Consider the following 21150-nt stretch of genomic DNA (forward strand, 5'->3'; position numbering starts at 1 on the left):
TAGATTTCTGGCCAGGGGCGTAGCCAGAATAATATTTTTGGGTAGGCCTAGACAAATATGGATAGCTATCTTTTCAGTTTGTTTTCTTATTTACTTTGCGATGAGTACCCGTGCATAATTTTTCGGAGATATTTTCATTTTTGGGTAGCCCTTAGAACAAATTGGGTAGGTCTGTGCCTACCCAGGCCTACGCCTCTGCTTCTGGCACAATCAGATGGGCTAGTTGACATGGAGTATATGTAAACACTGAATCTGCCCCAATCTTGCTATAGCAAAAGAAAAGATCAAACTGGACATCAGCACCTTTTAAGATCAGAACAGTTTAATATCATTTGGAAAAAAGAAAACCCAAGTAAAACAGTTCCTTTCAATCTTACAAAACAATGATACGAAGTCTACCTCACAATGTCTGGACCTAGAATTAGGGAAATTAAAAGAAACAAACAAAAAAAAAATGACATTTGACCCTGCCTAATACACCAACACTGCCCATCAGCCCAAAAGTCCTTTCACAGTAGTCACACCTTCCCTCAGCGCAAATGTGGGATGCTATGGCAATGAAAGGTATGTGAATCATTCTGTCCCCTGCCTCTTCCCCACTCGTTAGACCCTGGGCTGGAGGGTCTTAATATGAATGTTTAGTATGGCCGGTCTCTTCTGTCTTCTCTATGATCCCCTCTGAGGAAAGACAACAAAAAAAGGGGGGGGGGGGGGGGGGGAATAAACATGAGTCCAAGTCAGCTGATGGAATGACACTAGCTACATTTCACACCAAATCTCTGCAATGACGCCCCCCTGTGGACAGAAGGCCGCTTATGAGGAATCGTCCCGGCATCCTACCTTCCCCCCATCTTGTAGCCTCCTCCTCCGTAGCCTCCTCCGCCGCCGCCACCGTAGCCTCCGCGGTCACCTCCGCGGTCCCCTCCGCGGTAGCCTCCTCTGCCCCCCCTGTAACCGCCCCGGTCACCTCCGTATCCTCCTCTGCTTCCGCGATCTTCATACACACACACACACACACACACACGCGCATTACATCTGCTGCTCACCCCGTCCCATGACGCCGGCGTGTGCTCTTTGATGTCATACCTCCTCCGCTGTCACCAGGTTTAGGCGTGCCACACTTGTTGCACTCGTATCTCCGGGCAAAATTCATGTTGCCACAAGAACTGAGGGGGCAGTTTGAGGAAAACGCTGGTTAAAAACTCATTAGGGTTAGACCTCGTCACTATGACAACCCCAGCAGCCTCTACCCCTGGACCAGCTATTATGTTAAAACACCCCTCCCAAAGTCAGATGAGCACTGAAATATCAGCCAACTCCTGGAGAGGCTTGGGTGATGTTTAGTTCTACACAGGACAGCAGATTTCCTCACACACCTATTGGGACAAGGCCAGTCTCCTCCTTTGATGTCAAAATTAGGTCCCCCACCACCACCACCACCACCAAAGCCACGTCCCCTGAATCCTGAGGGAGGGAGAGGAGAAGACTACAAAGGTTAGTTACTAGTCTACATGAATAATATATATATATATAATTTTAAAGGTCACATTTCATTCAACTTGACATATGAAGCATCAGACCTCCTCCTCGGCCTCCTCCCCGGCCTCCTCCTACTCCTCCACCCCTCTGCGTGAACTCCGCCCTCCGGGTGGCAAAAGACACCTTGATTGGCTTTCCTTTGAACTCCTTACCTACATACAAAAGGGAGGACATTTGTTAGCACACTTGCCTTCATGCTTTTCCCTGTCACTGTCTGGATCTGTGACTACAGGGGCACTTACCATCAAACCAGTCGATGGCCGCTTTGGCAGAAGGAGGGTCATCGAACGAGACGGTGGCTTCACCTTTCAGCCGGCCGGTAGCCTTGTCAGAGTACAGGTTGATCATAAGCTGACCGGTCTTTTTGTTCATCTGCAAACGTGGGAACAAGAGTTTAGAGATGGGGGGTACGCAGTCAGGAGGGGCAGAAAGTGGTTGACGAGTCCCAACACCACACCTTGATGATCCCGATCTGTTTGAAGTAGTCGCCCACTTCCTGGGGCGTCACTTCCTCCCCCAGGCCCTGGACGAAGATGGTGTTGTTGTCAGAGTTGTCCTGATCTCCAGCTGTGGACCAGACAGGACAGATGTGTTACAACGACCAGTGACCTTGGCGACCGGAACCTTCTGGACTTGGGTGACTTCCCGGTGGCTCCAGGTTCTTCTGGGTGTGACACTCACCTTGGTCGTCCCTGGAGCCGTAGTCTCGTGGACCTGGAACAGAGCAGAGAGGGGTGGGAGGGGGGAGAGACGTGAGCTACACACTCAGGAGTCACTTGTATAAAAACAGATCCAAATCACTGCCTAACAATATCAAACGGTGCCAATTCTACATCTTGACAGGGCTGTCTGCTGCAGTTGAGAGTAACATCATATACCAGCATCTTGCAACATGAGCACAATTATATTTTGGGAGTAGTTTAGAGAAGGTAAAACCACCAAATCTTTCCAGGTCTAGAAAGTTTCCTTCTTCGCCATAGGCAAACCTCTCATCCTCAGGAATTTACAGTCAAACCATGTCTTCATGCAATCAGTACCATTATTTAACAACTCTGGCTCCATGTGCTTAAAGATCTGAAGAGCATTTATGAGAATTCCCCCTAAGAACACTGGGTGGAGTCCCTTGGGATTGGACAAGAAAACGGTGGCATTTCAAAACTTCCTTCTTCAAAACTTCCTTCTTATGTTTTTTTTTTTGTCTAATCATGTTTCCTCCCCCACCGAGACAGTTCTGATGCTCGTCACTTACCACCGAAAGTTTTGAAGCCACCACGGTCACCACCTCTGCAGAGGAAAAATTGGGAGAAATGATGGCTTTCCTTTGTCCCCAACAGAGCTCAAAGCTCCCCTACATCCCCACCAGTAAGCACTCCTGCCCCAGTGTGTGACTACGGTGGAGATGGCTCACACGAGGGAATGTGTTAGTCTTGGACAGTATAGATCAATGGTCAGACTACAGGTAGAACGACTGCTATTGAACTGATGAGAAGCGGCCCTTATGGTGAGCAGGACTGATTTGAGTTGTTTTGGAGACCAAATTGGATAGAAATAAACAGTTGGTGCCTAGCCAACTTTGTTTTGAATAATAAAGTCTGAATGGTAATAGTCTGAGGCACTCGACTAGTCGAATGCTCTTCCATTGAGTGCTTATATGAGCTCCATTAGCTGAGGTCCAAGTTTTATTTCATTCACTCTGAAACCTGTAGTGTAAAATGTAGATCCATGTTAACAATACATGTGGCCATGTCAAATATATAACACTCAAATATGTTGATACTGTACAGGTAAGCTGAGATAGTGCTCCAGTTTTGTGGCTGAACATTTCCCCCCCAAGAACAGATCACACGTGGACATGGGTTTTAGCTGTTCATGAAGGATCTCAAGGCAAAGTCTCGGGACAAGTGGAACCCAAGCGTTTGTGGTGAGCTACTTCTGACTGGAGCACAGAGGCAGCCGACATGCGTTACGTCAATGACATCTGTTGGGCAGAGGAGCAGCTGGAACTCATGACGGATCTAAGCAGGGTCGTGGTCAGCTCCAGTATTTGAAGTACCTGCTGATCTGATGTGGTTGTCCTGTGAGATTCCATGAGACCTAACTGTGAGGGTAGTGCTATATCTACTCTGCATGACCTCAAATGCCAAGTACACTGCATCCCAGAACCACAAAGAAAAGGTGATTCTCATGCATTTCAGACAATGACAGTGGGACCTAGCCTCAACCTTGACCAAAGCCAAAGCAGAATCAACCGATCCCAGTAGGGGGACTAAATGTCCCAAAGGTCACCTTCTACAGCACTTAATCCGTAGAAAGACTGGAGACTGGAGCACTCTTGAGTGAAGTGGATGAATCCTCAGGACACAAGTAAGTCTAATGTGCAGAGTTCATTCCTTCAGGGGGAGGGGGGGGGGGTCATAGATATCAGCGGCAGAGAGTTCAGCACATCATATCACTCAGATCCTGCCAGTTTTACAAGGATTACCTTCAGATAGACAGAACATGACAATTTCTGCATGCAAGTCTATGAATGAGAAGACATTCCATTGGAGTGTTCATGTAGAATGCAATGTTTATGTAGAATACAGAGTATAAAGTGGAGATGGTGGTGGCAGGGAGGCGGGGGGGAGGGTCTACAAAAGGGTGAGGCACCAGTGTATGGGTGAAGTGAGAGTGGATGGGCTAGCATGCGATGCGCGAGGATGTCTGCCAAGGATGGTGTGTGGAGTACCTGTCGGGCGGTCGCGCTCTGGGACTTACCCCATACCAGAAGGAGGGCCGCCTCTTCCCCCGCGCTCGTATCCTCCCCCGCGCTCGTAACCGCCACGGTCGTAGCCCCCGCGCCCCCGGCCTCTATAGCCCTCAGACCTGTCAGAGCCGCTGTCCTCTCCTCCATACCTCCTGGCCTGGCCGCTCTCACCTGGGGAACAGCACACACACACACACACACATCACGACACTGGCTGGAGTCACACCTGGTCGTTTTACAGCAAGTGATTCAGACGTCATTCATAATCATTCATTCAGGTTCCAAATGGGCCTAATCACGTTTAACAACATTAAGATGGCATGCAACTAAATGGAATAGAAATTTGGGTGGCTAGTTGTCTCTACAGTTCGTGTTTTGTTCATGATCAGTCCAACAGGCGCAGAGATTTTTTGCTGAAACAAGTGATCCAAACTGTAGAGGCGACTCCAGGTTAGTATATATCAAACTAGTGATACATATTCTAACCGTAACTGTCATCCCGTCTTCCATAACCACCTCCTTGAGAATGGCCATGTGACCCAGGCTGACCGTAAGATGATGACGTAGTCTTGTCGGCATACCTAAAGGAGGAAAAGATCAAACCCTTATTTTACAGCAGACTAGCAGGGCCAGCACACTGGCACCACCAGGAAGCTCAACGTTCATTCAATCAAGACAAATCAATATGCAGTTCATGGAAATCGGGTGGCTGAACGGTGAGGGAATTGGGCTAGTAATCAGAACGTTGCTGGATCAATTACCCGCTGTGACCAGAAATGACTTCACCCTCCTTGCCTCGGAGGGGAGTGTCCCTGTACTTGCTGTAAGTCGCTCTGGAGGAGAGCGTCTGCTAAATGACTAAATGTATAGTAATCCAGACCAATGAATTTGGTAAATGCATTAAACAAAACCTAATACGAGAATGTTTTGTAAAGTTGAGACACTGCATTTTACCAGATGCCAATTGTTCAAGTGTGTAGTGTTCTTGAATGCATGAATATTATTCTCTCAAATATAATAGAACTCTGCTTGAGTTGCTCAAAAGGGCCAACATTTTTTAATTAAAATTCAAACATTTGGGGAAACTTGTAAATGAAACAACAGTGAGGTTACTCAAGATATCCCCAGAAACAAGAGTCACGCTTCCTTCAGCATGGCATACAGTTGGCGGGTGTGGTTTGGTAGAAAAATAGTTCCTACATGAAACTGCTCACAAGGTCTGTGGATTACCTTGAATAACTGGGTCATGATTTCTGGAAAGACAATGCTGTCGAGTTTGCATTCCTGCCCCACTTTGAGCACCACAAGCAAAGTTCCATTTTATTCTAGAGAAGGCAGACATCCCTACAGCCAATATCTCCTCAACTCTGAAACTCGCACCAAAACGATTTAGATGAATAAATAGCACTACATGCAAGATGAAAAACAATATTTTTGACTTTGGGGTGAACTGTCCTTTCAACGCTAGGACCAAGCCAACTCCACCAGCGTGTGCTGTGATGTCATCCCACTGACACCTTCATTTACCTCAGGTGCATGCAAGTCAAATGATGTGCCAACTGGAAGAGTTCCCTTTTTTTCTTTCACAAGGCTACGTGTGGTGGTTTAATTGAACTTATTTTGACTGATTTCAGCATTGAAATCCGATCCAAGAGGCTTCACTAGTGAGTGTCCAGTCAGACTCACCCAGACGAGGCGTCAGAGCCCTGCTGTCCATAGCTATCGAAGGCAGGCGGGGTCTGTCCATAACCTCCCTGTGTCGCCTGGCCATAACCCTCAGCTGGAAGACAATCAGAAACATGAGAAAGGTTCAGGCTGAAGTACAGTCTAGATATGGATTGCATAAAGACATTGAGCATGAGGCATGATAGGATTCACAATAACATTCTTCAAACGGATGTAGTTTATCATACCAGGTTGTCCATAGCTGCTGTAGCCTGGTGCACCATAAGAAGCACCACCATTTCCTTGACCATAGCCCTGAAAAACAAACATTTATTTAAAAAGGAGTGAGAATTCTCCAACCCATTTTCTACTGAACTTGATGACAAGTCAAAATTATGACATCCCATCGTTATGGGGTTAAGGATGATTACACATACCTGGCCACTTTGCTGAGTGCCATATGATCCATAGCTAATAAGAGAAAGTAATCTAGTTAGTCAAGCATCAACATCCAGTCAAATTGTACAGTTGAGCATTAGGTTAACGCCTACAATTAATTGTTGCTCTCAAAACAAAAAGGCTTGAATGGCCCATTGGTTATCCACTTCATGGACCGTATAAAAACTTCCTGGATGGCTAGAAACACTCAAACTAGGATTTTGATGTGCGATAATAGCTAATGGGCATCAATGTGTTTAGCCTGAAAACAACGTCAGTCGAGTTAGTGTTACCTTTGTGCTGCGCCATGCTGACCGTAGCCAGAATCTGTACAGAAGATAAACAGAAGAAATGCAATAAGTTACACCGAAGCCAAATTAATTATATGGTGGTAGCCATTACTTGTTAGCCGTGTATATATATATAATAACCAACAACTAACTTCAACAACTAAACAAGATAGTTGGCTAACGTCTCTCTTCTAGAGCCCTGTTTGCTCATTCATGACGATAGCCAGCAGTTAGCTCTATTGGAGGCAAACATCGGAGTGGTAATTCGGGATAACCTTGCTTAGCCCTGGTCGTCGCGAATTTGGGAGTCTTGTTAACATGTTGTTGTTTAAGTTAATTGACTGGACACCGTTTAGGTTATTCGGTGGCACTAAAAACAGCCGATATAAATTGTCAAAATACAACAATGGCGGAAATAGCAACCATTGCTAGCTGGCAATAAAAAGGCAGAAAGCACAGGCCTCTCCCCATAGCTTGCTAGTGCTAGCTAGCTGCCGATCAACTACCAAAGAGGTGGCTAGCTTAACTACTGTCGGCTAAACCACACCACGCTACTCTGCACGAGAGAAATGGCGGTCCATTTTTTAGAATAAATGGCCATATCCATAAAGACAAAATACACCTGGCAAAATAAAACACGCTATAAGTGGATAATTTGTAATAATTCACAGCAAACACGGTTTAAAGAAGTGAAAGTAAAATGAATGTTTACAAGAGGCTAATTTCCTCTAGAAATCGAGGCAGTGGAACTGATTCTTGCAAGCTAACTAATGTTAGCCAGCTAGCTTGGTCGCGCCTGAAATCCACTTCGGCTAGCTAGGCTACATTGCTGGCTGGACCAGTGTCTCGGTAGCTTTCTTCGACACCTTTCTATAATGGAAACATATCTATCTAATTTAATATCCCCTCAAGATAATATATGATCTCACCCGAGGCCATTCTTCTTTTTGCGTTGTTTTAAAATATCCGATGAATCACTTTCCCACAAATTAAAAACCCAGCAACAGAAGCGCAGACAGCGCACACACTGCGGCACTTATGAACTCTAACCCGATGGTGGGATGGACCAACTGAAGTTCATCCGTTACATTTGTAAAGATGATGAATGAAACCTCATTATCTCTGATATGTCTCATGCACAGACTTTTAACAATACTCAGACACCATATCATGCTATGTACTAAGATAATTAATACATTTCTTACGAATTATCCACCATTATGTATTACCCCTCCACAAATGGTATGATCCATAGCGCCGTTTTTGTCTTCTCACTTTGAGAAGATACCATGGATAGTGTTGATGTTTCCTGCATCATATATCTAAACATAAGTGTAAATATACCATCTACAAATGATGACACTCAGTATGGATAAAAGTATTGCAATATGTAAATTCATGCTAAAAGGAAAATAATTCACGGAATAAAAAAATGATGACCCATTACTTCCGGAAATCTTGAGACCATAGCAGATACCAGTAATGCTGTTTCAAATGTTAATACTTTACATTTCTGTCAATTAAAAATTAGGTTGCAGAAAGCGGTGTATACATGTATTTCTATAATTTCTAGCATGGCCTAAATACTTCATTTCCTGCGATCTTTGGAAACGTCTTTCAACTCATCTATAATGTTAAAGGTTGACATGGCCGTTTTGGGAGAAAATGAAACACAGAAACATGAATTGTTTATTAAACCGTTATTTTAATTGATTTGTTAAAAATGAATACCTAAATGACTTTCAGTTATACACACTACAATATATTAGAAATATTTAGGGAACAGAGAAAATGTCTAGATAGAACGTGCTTACTCCAACCCTGAAACAAAAGGCACCAGAAAATCAACAGAAGGTACCAGGCTTTACCAGCCTAATGAGTAGGTTCCCCTTATAGGTACTGTGGTCCCAGTAAAAAAAAGAAAAGAAAGTTAGGACCTAAATCAAATGAACGAAGGGTATTTCACATTCAAAACAAGAAACAGATAAAACATGTAGATATGGCCAAAATGTGACGATTTGATGGGCAGCATCTTTCACATTTCATGACCACAAACATGTGAAATATAGACAAACAACAGTGATTAGTGTGCAATAGTACAAATATAAGAACATGAAATGATAACCCTTATGATGCCACAACCAGTTGTCGGTACGCCTCACCATTCAAAGTACAGGGGAAGGCTTGCATGATTTCAGCGTACATCCATGTTACCAAATCTTTTTTGTAAACTGGATCTGAGATGTTGCAGATAATACCCAAACTCCATAAAATTATATCATACCTTCTATCTTTAATAAAGGGCTTCAGCACTGATTTGCCACATAATGTCTTGTGTTTTTCAGTTTTTTGAATGATCAGAAATGTACAGCACTTATTTCAATGCATAAACTACTTGAGCTTTTCACACATGGTCAGTCAACACATTGTTAATAAGATGAAGTTACCATTGAACAAATAAAAGAATTTCCATTTTACTTTTTGTAAAAAAACTAAAACACAATGCATTTGATACACTACTCTCCTGTTAAAAGACCCATCCGAGTGACAAACGTACAACTCTTTATTATACTAACCTTCACTTTGCACTGTACAAATATATATACAGCTACTGGATAACATGACCACGCTTTCCTTTCTTATCAGAGAATAGAATCCTCACTTTGAATGTGTACAAATATAAAGGCAGAAATGAATTCTGACAGCTGACTTACATTGACTACCATTCAAAAGATTGCATTTGAAAATAAGCATATTTGTATTGCATTTCTGTCTGTATGTATGTATGTATGTATGTATGTATGTATGTTTCTACTTTGCATGGTAACAACTAGTAGTAACTCCATTGTTAACTTAAGTGACCATCCCTTGACCTGGAAAACAGAGTAGTCACCCCCTCATTTCAGCCAAGCATCAACAAATCGATCATATCTTCAATATCATAACGATGAGTTGTAAGGATGTAAGGTAAACTCTAGAGTTGCTGTATGTCTGGGCAGAAACAAAAACCTGCATACACTGTGACTCAAACACCGAAGACCTTGACTGCAGTTCCCATCAGTCCTGACACAAACAACAGAGGAAGTCCAGATCAGTGGTTGGAGTTGAGATCTTTTAACTCCAGACGTCCTGAGAATACCGTCCCTTGGTCATCAGTTTCTTGACGTAGTCAGTGGCCTGAGCGTGCGTCATGCCGCCCAGCTCCTCTGCCATTTCACAGAAGGCCGTCTGCACATCCCTGGCCATGTTCCGCGCATCCCTGGACACGAGATATACATTATCATCTGGCTTCTGCTGCAGCACGAGTAGCATTGTTAACTTTGTAGAGGAGCCTTACTTACCCACAGATGTAGATATGAGCATTGTCGGTGTGTATCAGCTTCCAGAGGTTCTCCTTGTTGTTCCTTATGAGATGCTGCACATATACCTGAACAATACATAGGAGGCGTATCATCACTATGCACAACACACATATTTTGCACATCCTCCCAGTACCAGCCATCACATGCACAACCCTAAACCTTTTGCCTTCCAACCGCAGGGGAGGAGCCCTAGCCACACCTTTTGCTCCTGGTCCCGAGAGAAGGCAATGTGAAGCTGGGACAGCACGCCAGTCTTTTCAGCCTCCTCCAGTTCCTCCTGGTAGATGTAGTCCTCATTCTTGTGCCTGCAGCCGAAGTACAACACCGTCTCGCCCAACTCCTTTCCTGCAGGAACAATCAAGAAGACCACAAGTTTGCTTGTGAGGACTGTCGCTTCACGACTGAAGATGTTCTGCATGTTTAATTTTGAGATTAAAACACAGGCAGGTCATCAAAACCGGACTTAAATTAGAATAAAAGACTAAAAGTGCACAGTTCTAACAGTCTTATAGATTTCTATGTGAATAATTAGCAAAGTTAGCCGTTTTTATTTATATGACACTGTCGCTACAAACCTTGTTCTATCAACCAGCCTCGCTCTTGGATGAAGCCCATGAAGGGAGCGATGCCGGTTCCAGGGCCGACCATAACAACTGGGTTGCTGGCTTTGAAAGGCAGGCGGAACTGGGACTTGCGGATGTACATTGGCACGGTGGATTTATGTCCGTTATCAGTAACCAGTTTATTCTTAAGCCAATTGGTGGCTACTCCCTTGTTGAGGCGGCCAGTCTTGGTGGTGTACTCCAACACCACAGCGCAGATGTGGATGCTGTTGGGGTGCACCTACCAGAGGAGGAAAGGGAAGTCATCACTGTACAACATGGTCAGCTTTCATACCATTGTAACAATACACACGCATTGCTTTTGTGTTTGGAAGTCACAAAGGAGTATAGACCTTGGCGGAGGAGGCTATGGAGTAGTAGCGCGCCTGCAGGCGGGGCATGAGCTCACACAGGTGGTCGATGGGCGGGCGCAAGGATGGAAGGTCCTCAAGAATGGCCAAGATGTTCCTACTGGCATCAAGCACCCAATTCTGGTACAAACCCTAAACACGTATAACACTGGGTTGTAAGTAAATATTTGTTACGGAATGACTCAAAGGGCATTTGGGAAGTGGACTTTCTACACACCTTGCCCTCAGCGGCAGAGGAGGCCATCTTGCGCATGTTCTCCTGGTCCTTAGGGTCAGAGGCGTACTGGGCCAGCTCATACAGTACATTGGTGCGAGGGGGGTTGGTGATATCCAGGTAGTGGGTCAGGGCAGTACGGTAGGTGGTAGGACAGGGGAACGGGTGCTTTTTATTGGACTCCTCTGAAACATAAGATAATCCCATTGGTTAACATTCAGGTCAGTCAGTGACCATACAAGGAAATGACAACGCACACAGATTTGTCATGAGGAACGCTCTGATGTGTTTGATGGACTAGAAGTCAAGGTGGTGTGTCTGTTAATGACATACCATCAAGGTTGTTTAGGGAGATAACCAGATCAAGGTCTACTCCAAGGATTTCTCCGAGCTTGTTCACAATTGCTGTGTCATTGGTGGGGAAAACAGCCACATGGTCGCCAGACTCATACCTGGGGTCAGAGAATCAAGTCAAAACGGATATGTCCACAACGGAATATGTTCTTACTTCAATCTTAAGGGATAATTGTTTTAAGACTTTGCAAATGTATAACCTATTCTTGTGGCTATGCCCACTCTTACCTAATTTTGGAGCCTGTAATGTCTAGTTCAATGTGCATAAGATGTCTGTCGCCTGATTTGTTGAGCTTGCGGTTGACGATGACAGGGGCCAGGAAAGGGTTCTTAGCATCAAAAGGTCTGGGAAAGAATGATACAGTTTCAAAACATCATTTTAATAGTACATTTTCTGTATTTGCACGATGAAGGAAGGTAGAAAAACAAAATGCTTCTTTCTCCACTAGGAGGCAGGAGCACTTTAAGAGGAGGGCACCCACATAGCTGGATATATACACACTGATAATGATACACTTCTAAGAACTAACAGACAGAAATAACAAAGGAGGAATACAAAACACACAGGAATACATATGGATATGTACTGTTTTGTGAACGTGGAAAAAACGGATGTAATTTGAATGAGATTTAGAAGAAAATGAGCAACAAGATCTAAAAATGTATCCTTCTGCACGAGAACGGCGGAAATCAGAACACGTGCCTCATCTTTCCAATATGAATGAGGTCCACAGACTGAGGTCTACAGACTGAGGTCTACTCACGGTTTCTGGACCTCAAAGCTCTTCAGCCGGCCCATCTCTCCACTGTACACTTTGTTCATGTTGATGTCATGGTGCTCCTTCAACTCATACTGGCGAATGCTGGACACACACACAGATTAATTAGCCTTCAAATGATAATGTTTTGCCATGAGGTCATATGAGAAGATAAACGACAGATGGTGTAGCGAGACAGTAGACAGGCCGAGGCACCTCGAGTCATCTCCTGAAGCCTCCACTCCGAAATGCTCGCACATGGCTGGCCAGAACTGCTCCCTCCAAGAGACAAAGTCCTCCTCCAGGCTGAAGGCAACAAAGTGGATGAGTGTGATGTGTTTGTAGGAAGTAGGACTGAGTAGCTGAGGAAACGGAGGCAGGACCCTCTTAAGGCCACATTAGTGACACCGGGGAACGACGAGTAACTCACTTGCCATCGTCGTCTCCCATCCCCAGGTCAAAGACCCTCTGGGCTCCCAGCTCTTCCATGCGCTTGTCCACGTACTTCCCCATGGCATTGTAATGTTCATAGGTCTTGTTTCCCAGGGCGAACACCTAAAGCCAGACCACAGCAACACACACTTATCACATAGTCCAGATCCACAACACCTCGACACACACACACACACACACACACCGAGACACACTGATGCTATACGAGTATACAATGACCAAGTCTTGCTGGCAGAGCAAAGATCTTGTCTTATTCACTGTGATTCAGTCTGGAGCATAAGAACAATGGCTAAACTGACCACAACCAAAATAGAAATACTGTACACAGGTACAAAGAGCCTCATCACCGAGCAAATCAAGCTTGAACAGCACACACGTGCGTTTGAGTTCAATCTAACTAATACACTCAACCATGCAACAGCTACAGCAACAGCTCATTTTAGAACTTCCTGGATCACTTATCTCCAACTTGCTCATAAGAACCTATTTATTAAACAGCATTTAAATGATTGGTCTTGAAAGCTCAAAAATAATTAAAAAGGAATGGTAACACCCAAACAGGTTGCGGCATGGGCTGGCCTTACCTTTATAATAAAAAATGGATACAAAATTGCAAAGTAACAAAGAGTAGATGGACTTCCTATAAAGGGTATATTAAATAAAACCTTGAGTAACTCAGGGTATAGTATATGAACCTGGAGTAACTCAGGGTATAGTAGATGAACCTGGAGTAACTCAGGGTATAGTAGATGAACCTGGAGTAACTCAGGTTATAGTAGATGAACCTGGAGTAACTCAGGTTATAGTAGATGAACCTGGAGTAACGCAGGGTATAATAGATGAACGTAGAGTAACTCAGGGTATAGTAGATGAACCTGGAGTAACTCAGGGTATAGTAGATGAACCTGGAGTAACTCAGGGTATAGTAGATGAATGTAGAGTAACTCAGGGTATAGTAGATGAACCTGGAGTAACTCAGGGTATAGTAGATGAACCTGGAGTAACTCAGGGTATAGTAGATGAATGTAGAGTAACTCAGGGTATAGTAGATGAACCTGGAGTAACTCAGGGTATAGTAGATGAACCTGGAGTAACTCAGGGTATAGTAGATGAACCTGGAGTAACTCAGGGTATAGTAGATGAACCTGGAGTAACTCAGGGTATAGTAGATGAACCTGGAGTAACTCAGGGTATAGTAGATGAACCTGGAGTAACTCAGGTTATAGTAGATGAACCTGGAGTAACTCAGGGTATAGTAGATGAACCTGGAGTAACTCAGGGTATAGTAGATGAATGTAGCGTAACTGAGGGTATAGTAGATGAATGTAGAGTAACTCAGGGTATAGTAGATGAACCTGGAGTAACTCAGGTTATAGTAGATGAACCTGGAGTAACGCAGGGTATAATAGATGAACGTAGAGTAACTCAGGGTATAGTAGATGAACCTGGAGTAACTCAGGTTATAGTAGATGAACCTGGAGTAACTCAGGGTATAGTAGATGAACCTGGAGTAACTCAGGGTATAGTAGATGAATGTAGAGTAACTCAGGGTATAGTAGATGAACCTGGAGTAACGCAGGGTATAATAGATGAACCTAGAGTAACTCAGGTTATAGTAGATGAACCTGGAGTAACGCAGGGTATAATAGATGAACCTAGAGTAACTCAGGGTATAGTAGATGAACCTGGAGTAACGCAGGGTATAATAGATGAACCTGGAGTAACTCAGGGTACAGTCGATGAACCTGGAGTAACAAAATGTAGACGAACCAGTGTAACTCAAGAGTATAGATTAAATCAGGAGTAAATGAAGGCTGATGGACCTGAAGTTACTTACAGTGTAGTTAACTCCATTCAGTGAATCGTCAGCCTCCTGCAGCCAATCATAGAAGTCTTGAGCGTTGTCTGTGGGGTCACCTTCTCCATACGTGGCCATGCAGAAGATAGCCATGGAGTTTTCAATCTCACACAGTCGGGACAGTTCAGACTAGACAAGGGATACATGCCAGCAAAAGTCCAGTATAGTTTCAGATTAGGGGACTAATATTAATGTCCACATGAAGTCCACAAGAATACTGCAGATGCAGTGATGCTCATATTTGTGGACACTGCATCATCGTACTGCACAATGGTTTAGATGTTTTCCTAAAGGTTGGTACTTGTTGATGCATAGGTTACCATGTCATATTCTTCTGGGTCAGCAGCCATGCCCTTCATGCCATAGCGCTGGGCATCTTTGGTCAGCCTGTTGGCAAACTCCTCTCCTGTACCTGTTTGTGAGCCATAAAAGACCACAATGTTCCTGCCCTGGAGGGGAGAGAACACCAGTCCCATCACTAAAACTGTAACTAGCGGAGAACTCTACTGTTCGCCCATTGCCTGCCATCCCAGTAACAGACAGCTTCTTTAATTGACACCTTTAAGAAAATCCAACACTCACCGTCTTCTTCATTTTTTCAATAAAACTGGTCTCTCGCGCCGTTGGTGCCCTGAAAGAAAAAAGGACATCAAAATTATACCCTAATCAATCTATAATTCCAGGAATCTCTGCTTGTGGCTCGATTATCAATAGAACCGGGCACCGTATAGAGAGTAAAACATTGGCCAGTGTCTTAATCAGGACCCAAGGACGTGCAGTGCCACATGTGAAGGCAAGGCAATATAAAGTAGAAACTTGATTTTCAGTATCACTCCATTTTGTTCAGGATATCACTCCAAGTTTACTGGTAATCTATGTGGATGTGCAAGTAATATCTCGAATCAAAGTGAAAAGGTTGTACCAGTGCAAACAAATCCAATTGAGTAATATCAAATCAACCAACGAATGATTTTAATCCCAAGCTGCATCACAGACACTGCACTAGTTGAACCTTAATGCCAGGAATCTGTGTGTGTGCCCGTGGCACAATTATCCAGAGAACAGGGCACTGTATGAAGTTGAAATGTGGCAGGTGTATGGCTGAGGACCCAAGGACATGTAGTGTTGATTGTGCGACAAATAAATAAACAGGTTTGCAGCCTTGTGTTCAGCCCATGGGGCACTGGAACTAGCATGTTTCAAACACAACATGACTCATCATGCTACAGCGCATAACATTTCTGTGGATTTCACAACTGGCACATACTCCACTTCCTCACATCACTGCAAAAAGTCAAGGAGAGGTTTCCTGTCATATGAAGGTCATCATCCGAGAGGTAAGACCATGGGGTTAGCATTAGAACTACATCCATCATCACATTGCATTAGCCACCACAGTATAGTCTGGCTTTCACCAGCTAACATTAGCTAGCTAGCTACACAAATGACTAAATGGGGAAATGTACAAGAGAAAGCACCTTCTGTTTAAGTAGAATACATTTAAATCACTCTGAAATATATACCACTGCATGAAACAAAGTGCACTAACTACCAATAATTTGCAACATGCAAAACAAGAAACAGCAATTAAATTACATTTGCTCAAAAACACACAAGCTTTTTTCTCAAGCTCATCAACACGATGTGCTTTCGATGGCACATGCTCTCTAGTTGCCAGAGGGGGACTGGAGAATAAACAGATAGTGTGGCCCATCTCCTTGTGCTGCTGAAGTCAAGGGTACTCAGCAAGGCCAAACACTGTTCATAAATTCCCCCATCCCCCATCTAACCACATACACCCTTAAGTATGAATCAGGATCCAGCCTGAGCTCTCTGAGCAGAGGGTGACTAACCTCTATTGGGCAAAAACACAGATTTCTATTCACACAAACCATGACACGGTCCAAGGAATATAATGTCATTTTTTTGGTAAGGCATATGCAAAGAAAAGAAGAATGAAGCTTCACGGCGAACACAAATGGTGGACAGCTGACCAGCTCTGGCTGTATGCCAAGAGTGAAGCGTTACACAACCGAACCCAAATTGTTTTAGACATTAGACCATATGAACCATTTACTGACGTAATTCATCTATATCACCCCCAGTGTTCAAAACCTTAATGTTTATACTCAATTCACTGCATTCATTCCATTTACTAAAACACAAAATCAACACAGGGGATAATTCCAACCAGGCTGAACAGGGCTGGGCCAGATTGGGCCCAGTTTTCTTTCATGACCACAACCATAAAAGGGGCTCTTTGGCATATTCTCTGAATTCACAAGCGGGGAGACAGAAGTCTGTGTAGTAAACCCACAACTGATCAATAAGTTGCTGTCAGGCAATCAAAGTTTATCCTAAGTTTAGATTTGAAATGTACCAGTACATGTAGGGCTAACTGTTACAATAGGCTTTTAAACATGAAACTTCAAACTATAAATCAAGCACTTCATGAACACGGTCTAATAAATAAAATCCCTTTAAAAACACTGTGTGTAAAACACAACAAGGTCTTGAAGGTGTGAAGTTCTGAAGATACCGACCTCTCTGCAGCAGCCCTGCGGTCCTCAGGAAGAGGAAAGGCACAGCCCATCACGCTCCTGGGCGCCTGGCCCACCAAGCAGCCAGGCCGCTGCTGCCTCACAGGACCTCCACACACAGAAGATGCGGGCCTTCTGCTCCACTAGATGCACTGGAGTCGCCCAGAGCGCTCCCGCAATCCCAGCCACCACACGCAGTTCTCACACAGACTGCCTCGGAAATGAACAGCATCTGTTCTTCACAACATTCTCCACCCCCCCCCCCCCCCCCACACACACACACACACACGTTTGGCAACAACCAAAGACACAATGGTGGGAAACAGCCTTTCTCATAAAAACCTGTGCGCACACACACACACACACACACACACACACACACACTGAAACACTCTAACTTGTGAAAGCTAAGGCATGCCTTTGCCATCCCCCATCCAGTTCTCTTTTCAATCCCAAAAAGTGCCAGGCACAAGAAAACTACTTCTAGAACTAACTACTTCTTTACCAGTCTGTGGCCCATTCAAGAGGGAGTATGGTGAATAGGTGTTTTACCCCCCCACCCCCCACCCCCCCCCTCCCCCCGTGTCCCTCCCGCCATCCATCTGGGGGAGACGGAATGTGCTCGCTAATAGCAACCTCATTTATCATAAAACTTGCAAAATGCCCCTTCCCAGAGCAGCACAGTCAAAGTTGGACAAAAGGGGGGGGGGAACAAAAGCAAACAACTAAGAGCGGATAAAGAGAGAGGACTCATTGTGGTTCTGCTTGGCTCGCCCCTGTGAGCGTCCACAGTGAGACGTTGCTCGGCCCACTCACTAGCTCTCCAGGGAACTTTCAAATGGGTCTGGACCCACAACACAAGCAAGCACAGGAGAGGCATGGACACGCCCCCTTCACAACCCGTTAGGTAACCTGAGCACATATCGGGGGGAGGGTGGAACTAGTATGGTACTTCCTGGAGATTAATCAGGCAGACTGTTTTGTCAAATCAATCCAGCCAATCACGACTCTTGCTGTTTTTAGAGTGAGGTATCTGAAGAGCAGAATAAGAATGTTACAGACTTTCATGTGACATGTTCCCATGAACCCCATAACTTGTAAATCCCTCTTCTGCCCCAGAGCACGAACCCCCACACACACCATACTCATCCCTCTCTCTGAGTTCGTGATCCCCGGAAGAATTGTGTTGATTTATTCAAAAGTATGATCTGCATAAATGCATCCCACCCAACACTGACACCCCTCACTCTGCCCCCCGCTAACTCCTCAGCCAATGAGAGAGCACGGCTCGAGTGTCCATTGATCACAGTTCTTGGGGTCGTGGGCTGATCAGTTTGGACACAGCCAATAGGTTTATAAGTTTGCTGGGCTGGAGGAGAAGCCAGACAATCTCCAAACTGATAAGAACTGATTAACAGGGTTAGGAGCAGCACTTTAACACTGGAGCAAAAGCCACTCACACTGAAACAGGTCGACACGAGAGTAAACAAAGGTCACTGCAGGCTGGAACATTCAACTTGAACTTCCATACACCCGAGAGTGCCCTCCAACTTGCACGATGTGCACGACCCTATGAAAGCAAACATAACATATCTGGTTCTGAGATGTCATTTGACAACCCTAAGCCTACCTTTACATAACCTAATGGTCAGATGGCTGAGCGGTTAAGGAATCGGGCTACCGATCAGAAGGTTGCCGGTTTGATTCCCGGCCGTGAAAAATGACGTGTCCCTGGGCAAGGCACTTCACCCTACCTACTTGCCTTGGGGGAATGTCCCTGTACTTACTGTAAGTTGCTCTTAGCATCTGCTAAATGACAATGTAAATGCAATGTAAAATAATTTTATAATTTGAGTGGATTTTCTATTTTCTTCTCGTTGCTGCTCTTCAACACAGGCTTTTCTGTAACTCTGTTGTTGTTTAACTACATAGATTTTATGAGAAACATTGTAAAGAATCCTAAGTGATATGATGAGCAACAATATTATCAGTTCACAGTGTTAATATCAGATTACTGTCGACTTTGTGCTTTTCCAATCACTGAAATTATAGTGTAATCCCCAGTATAGTCCTGTGATCAGTAAGCCACAGTTCCATAGAAAACGATAGTGCTGTCATAGAATGAACAGAATACATCACGTATTGAGGCTTGCCTCCAGGGCCAACGTGTCAGAAGTGAGCTTCACAAAGAGCGACTCACGGTGTATCAAGCTTCTTAAACTCTGGGATGGGTTCGGCCTTCTTGCGGGACATGAACCAGTAAATGACGAGGCCAGCGATGAGGGTGAAGAGGAAGAGGTCCAGATTACTGAGGAAGGGCTCCTCTTCTGCAGGCTCCGGGGGCTGGAGGATCTCTGGCTCAGTGTCTGCCATGTTCACGCTCAGGGCTGCAGGGACAAGGGGAAACACTTGGTTTATATGACAGCACATCCGAATGCTTAGAATCCTCAATCCAGCTAGTATTTAACTACCCTCTCATCATGTTAATCAATGTAGATATCGTGTTCCAGCCAATCCCTATGACATGTTGGATGCATGCATTACGCAGTGGTCCTAAACCTTCCTTTCTGGGAATACAAACAGGTGGAATACACAAGGATTAAAAAATGTGTGCACGGTTTCCATGTCTCGGCTAATATTTTTCTTGGTATCCTTGCTAACTACATCCAATAGAAATGTCTCAGTATTCCCAATGGGTTAAATTAGCTGAGCAAGATGAGACATAACAACTGAAGAGTCGTTATCGAAGTGAGTAGGTTAAACCACTTTTAGATCAGGGGTTTGTTGATTCTGGCTAAACCAAGTGTAACAGAAAAAGAACATAAACTACTGATCTGGGAATAAGAAATGGCGATTAATCTTTTATAGTGTTAGGCACATTATATCAGTACTTCATGACAGTGCTGCATATGTATGCTGAAATGTATAATTCACTTTTACATGCTATCGGTTATTTTACAATCGACACAATACGAGTGCAATCAATGATAGGCTACCACTCATACAAGTATATATTATATGCTGTGTAGGTGGTCATAAAATGTAGGAATTGAGTACATTTGTCATGTTTGCCGTACACATGCCCTATTCATGTTTGCCCCAACAAATGTCAAGGAAGTTCACCATGTAACTTAAAAGTACCTAGTTATTTAAAAGCTGTGCTTGATCTTATAAGAGTAACTTAGAAAAACTACTGCCAGCAAATAAAGACAAATAAAGTATTTTGTTGTTCACGACCAAAACATGGTACTTGGTAGCTAGCTAGCTAGCTAGCTAAGTAGCTAACTGGGTATCCCATCTGCCTAGCTAGGTATGTTAGCTAGCTAGATGGCCGATAAACTAGTAGCTTGAATTACAACGTACTACTAGTATGCCTAAATAGCCACACAAAGTTTGATAATAGATTTTGAATAATTTTGATCGATTGCAAACACGTGTACAATTTACGGCAGGTAGTAAATTTACCAAATTGAACATCATGGTAAAAAAAACAGTATATATTGGTTTGACAAAAACGTTAGGCTAAGTAACTTTTAGTTTCTTACCTTATAGGCACTGTCAAGCTAAAGAACGCCAGTCAATGAGGAAACTTTACCAGACTGTAGACTAAACCAAACCTCTCCCCAGAAGGGGTGTTTGTAGTTATTACTCAAAACTAAGTGACGGTCAGATTCTGTCAATCGACGAGTTTGCACTGAGAGTTGTGTAAACTCATGCTTACAGCATGTCTGACAAAGTAATAAGATCAAATGCTAGCTTGGACACATTCCACAAATGGACTCGCCCAAGAATTACTTAATGACGTTAGCATACATAAGGACCAATAAATCAGAGTGCACCAGGCCACGGGTCAATGTTATGTAATGCACACTTTAAAAAGAACTGCATGTTCCTAAGACAACCTTCAGTTACATTGAGTATTCTTGTGCACATTTTCCAGATTTGAAGCTTTTAGCAGTT

The 21150-nt window shown here is 44.0% G+C and overlaps 2 protein-coding genes across 6 annotated transcripts; both read right to left on the bottom strand.

Annotated features, from left to right (window-relative positions):
• Nucleotides 1-301: 301 nt before the first annotated feature.
• Nucleotides 302-7749, bottom strand: taf15 (TAF15 RNA polymerase II, TATA box binding protein (TBP)-associated factor). Of its 3 annotated transcripts, none has more exons than XM_084674937.1 (16): nt 7608-7749; nt 6682-6715; nt 6388-6421; nt 6199-6265; nt 5972-6065; nt 4772-4866; nt 4297-4456; nt 2789-2823; nt 2221-2253; nt 1997-2106; nt 1782-1911; nt 1581-1691; nt 1377-1464; nt 1087-1166; nt 841-994; nt 302-678 (listed from the first exon to the last, which is right to left on the bottom strand). In XM_084674937.1, the coding sequence occupies exons 1-16, from the start codon at nt 7615-7617 to the stop codon at nt 639-641; spliced, it is 1275 nt and encodes a 424-aa protein (XP_084531063.1). In that variant the 5' UTR covers nt 7618-7749; the 3' UTR covers nt 302-638. The 3 variants fall into 3 exon arrangements, with proteins under 3 accessions (XP_084531063.1, XP_084531065.1, XP_084531064.1); XM_084674939.1 differs by having other exon boundaries at nt 4835-4866; nt 7608-7748; XM_084674938.1 differs by having other exon boundaries at nt 4802-4866; nt 7608-7748.
• A 614-nt stretch (nt 7750-8363) lies between these two features.
• porb (P450 (cytochrome) oxidoreductase b) lies at nt 8364-20906 on the bottom strand. Of its 3 annotated transcripts, none has more exons than XM_084674751.1 (16): nt 20736-20906; nt 19391-19577; nt 15233-15281; nt 14971-15099; nt 14630-14779; nt 12770-12894; nt 12556-12645; nt 12346-12444; nt 11810-11926; nt 11561-11679; nt 11231-11412; nt 10996-11145; nt 10616-10883; nt 10240-10385; nt 10020-10105; nt 8364-9937 (listed from the first exon to the last, which is right to left on the bottom strand). In XM_084674751.1, the coding sequence occupies exons 2-16, from the start codon at nt 19561-19563 to the stop codon at nt 9793-9795; spliced, it is 2028 nt and encodes a 675-aa protein (XP_084530877.1). In that variant the 5' UTR covers nt 19564-19577; nt 20736-20906; the 3' UTR covers nt 8364-9792. The 3 variants fall into 3 exon arrangements, with proteins under 3 accessions (XP_084530877.1, XP_084530878.1, XP_084530879.1); XM_084674752.1 differs by lacking the exon at nt 20736-20906 and adding an exon at nt 19662-19758; XM_084674753.1 differs by lacking the exons at nt 19391-19577; nt 20736-20906 and adding an exon at nt 17194-17374.
• Nucleotides 20907-21150: the final 244 nt, after the last annotated feature.

Source organism: Hypomesus nipponensis, chromosome 15, assembly GCF_054491055.1.
Source record: "Hypomesus nipponensis isolate SF chromosome 15, ASM5449105v1, whole genome shotgun sequence".
Taxonomy (NCBI): Eukaryota; Metazoa; Chordata; class Actinopteri; order Osmeriformes; family Osmeridae; genus Hypomesus; species Hypomesus nipponensis.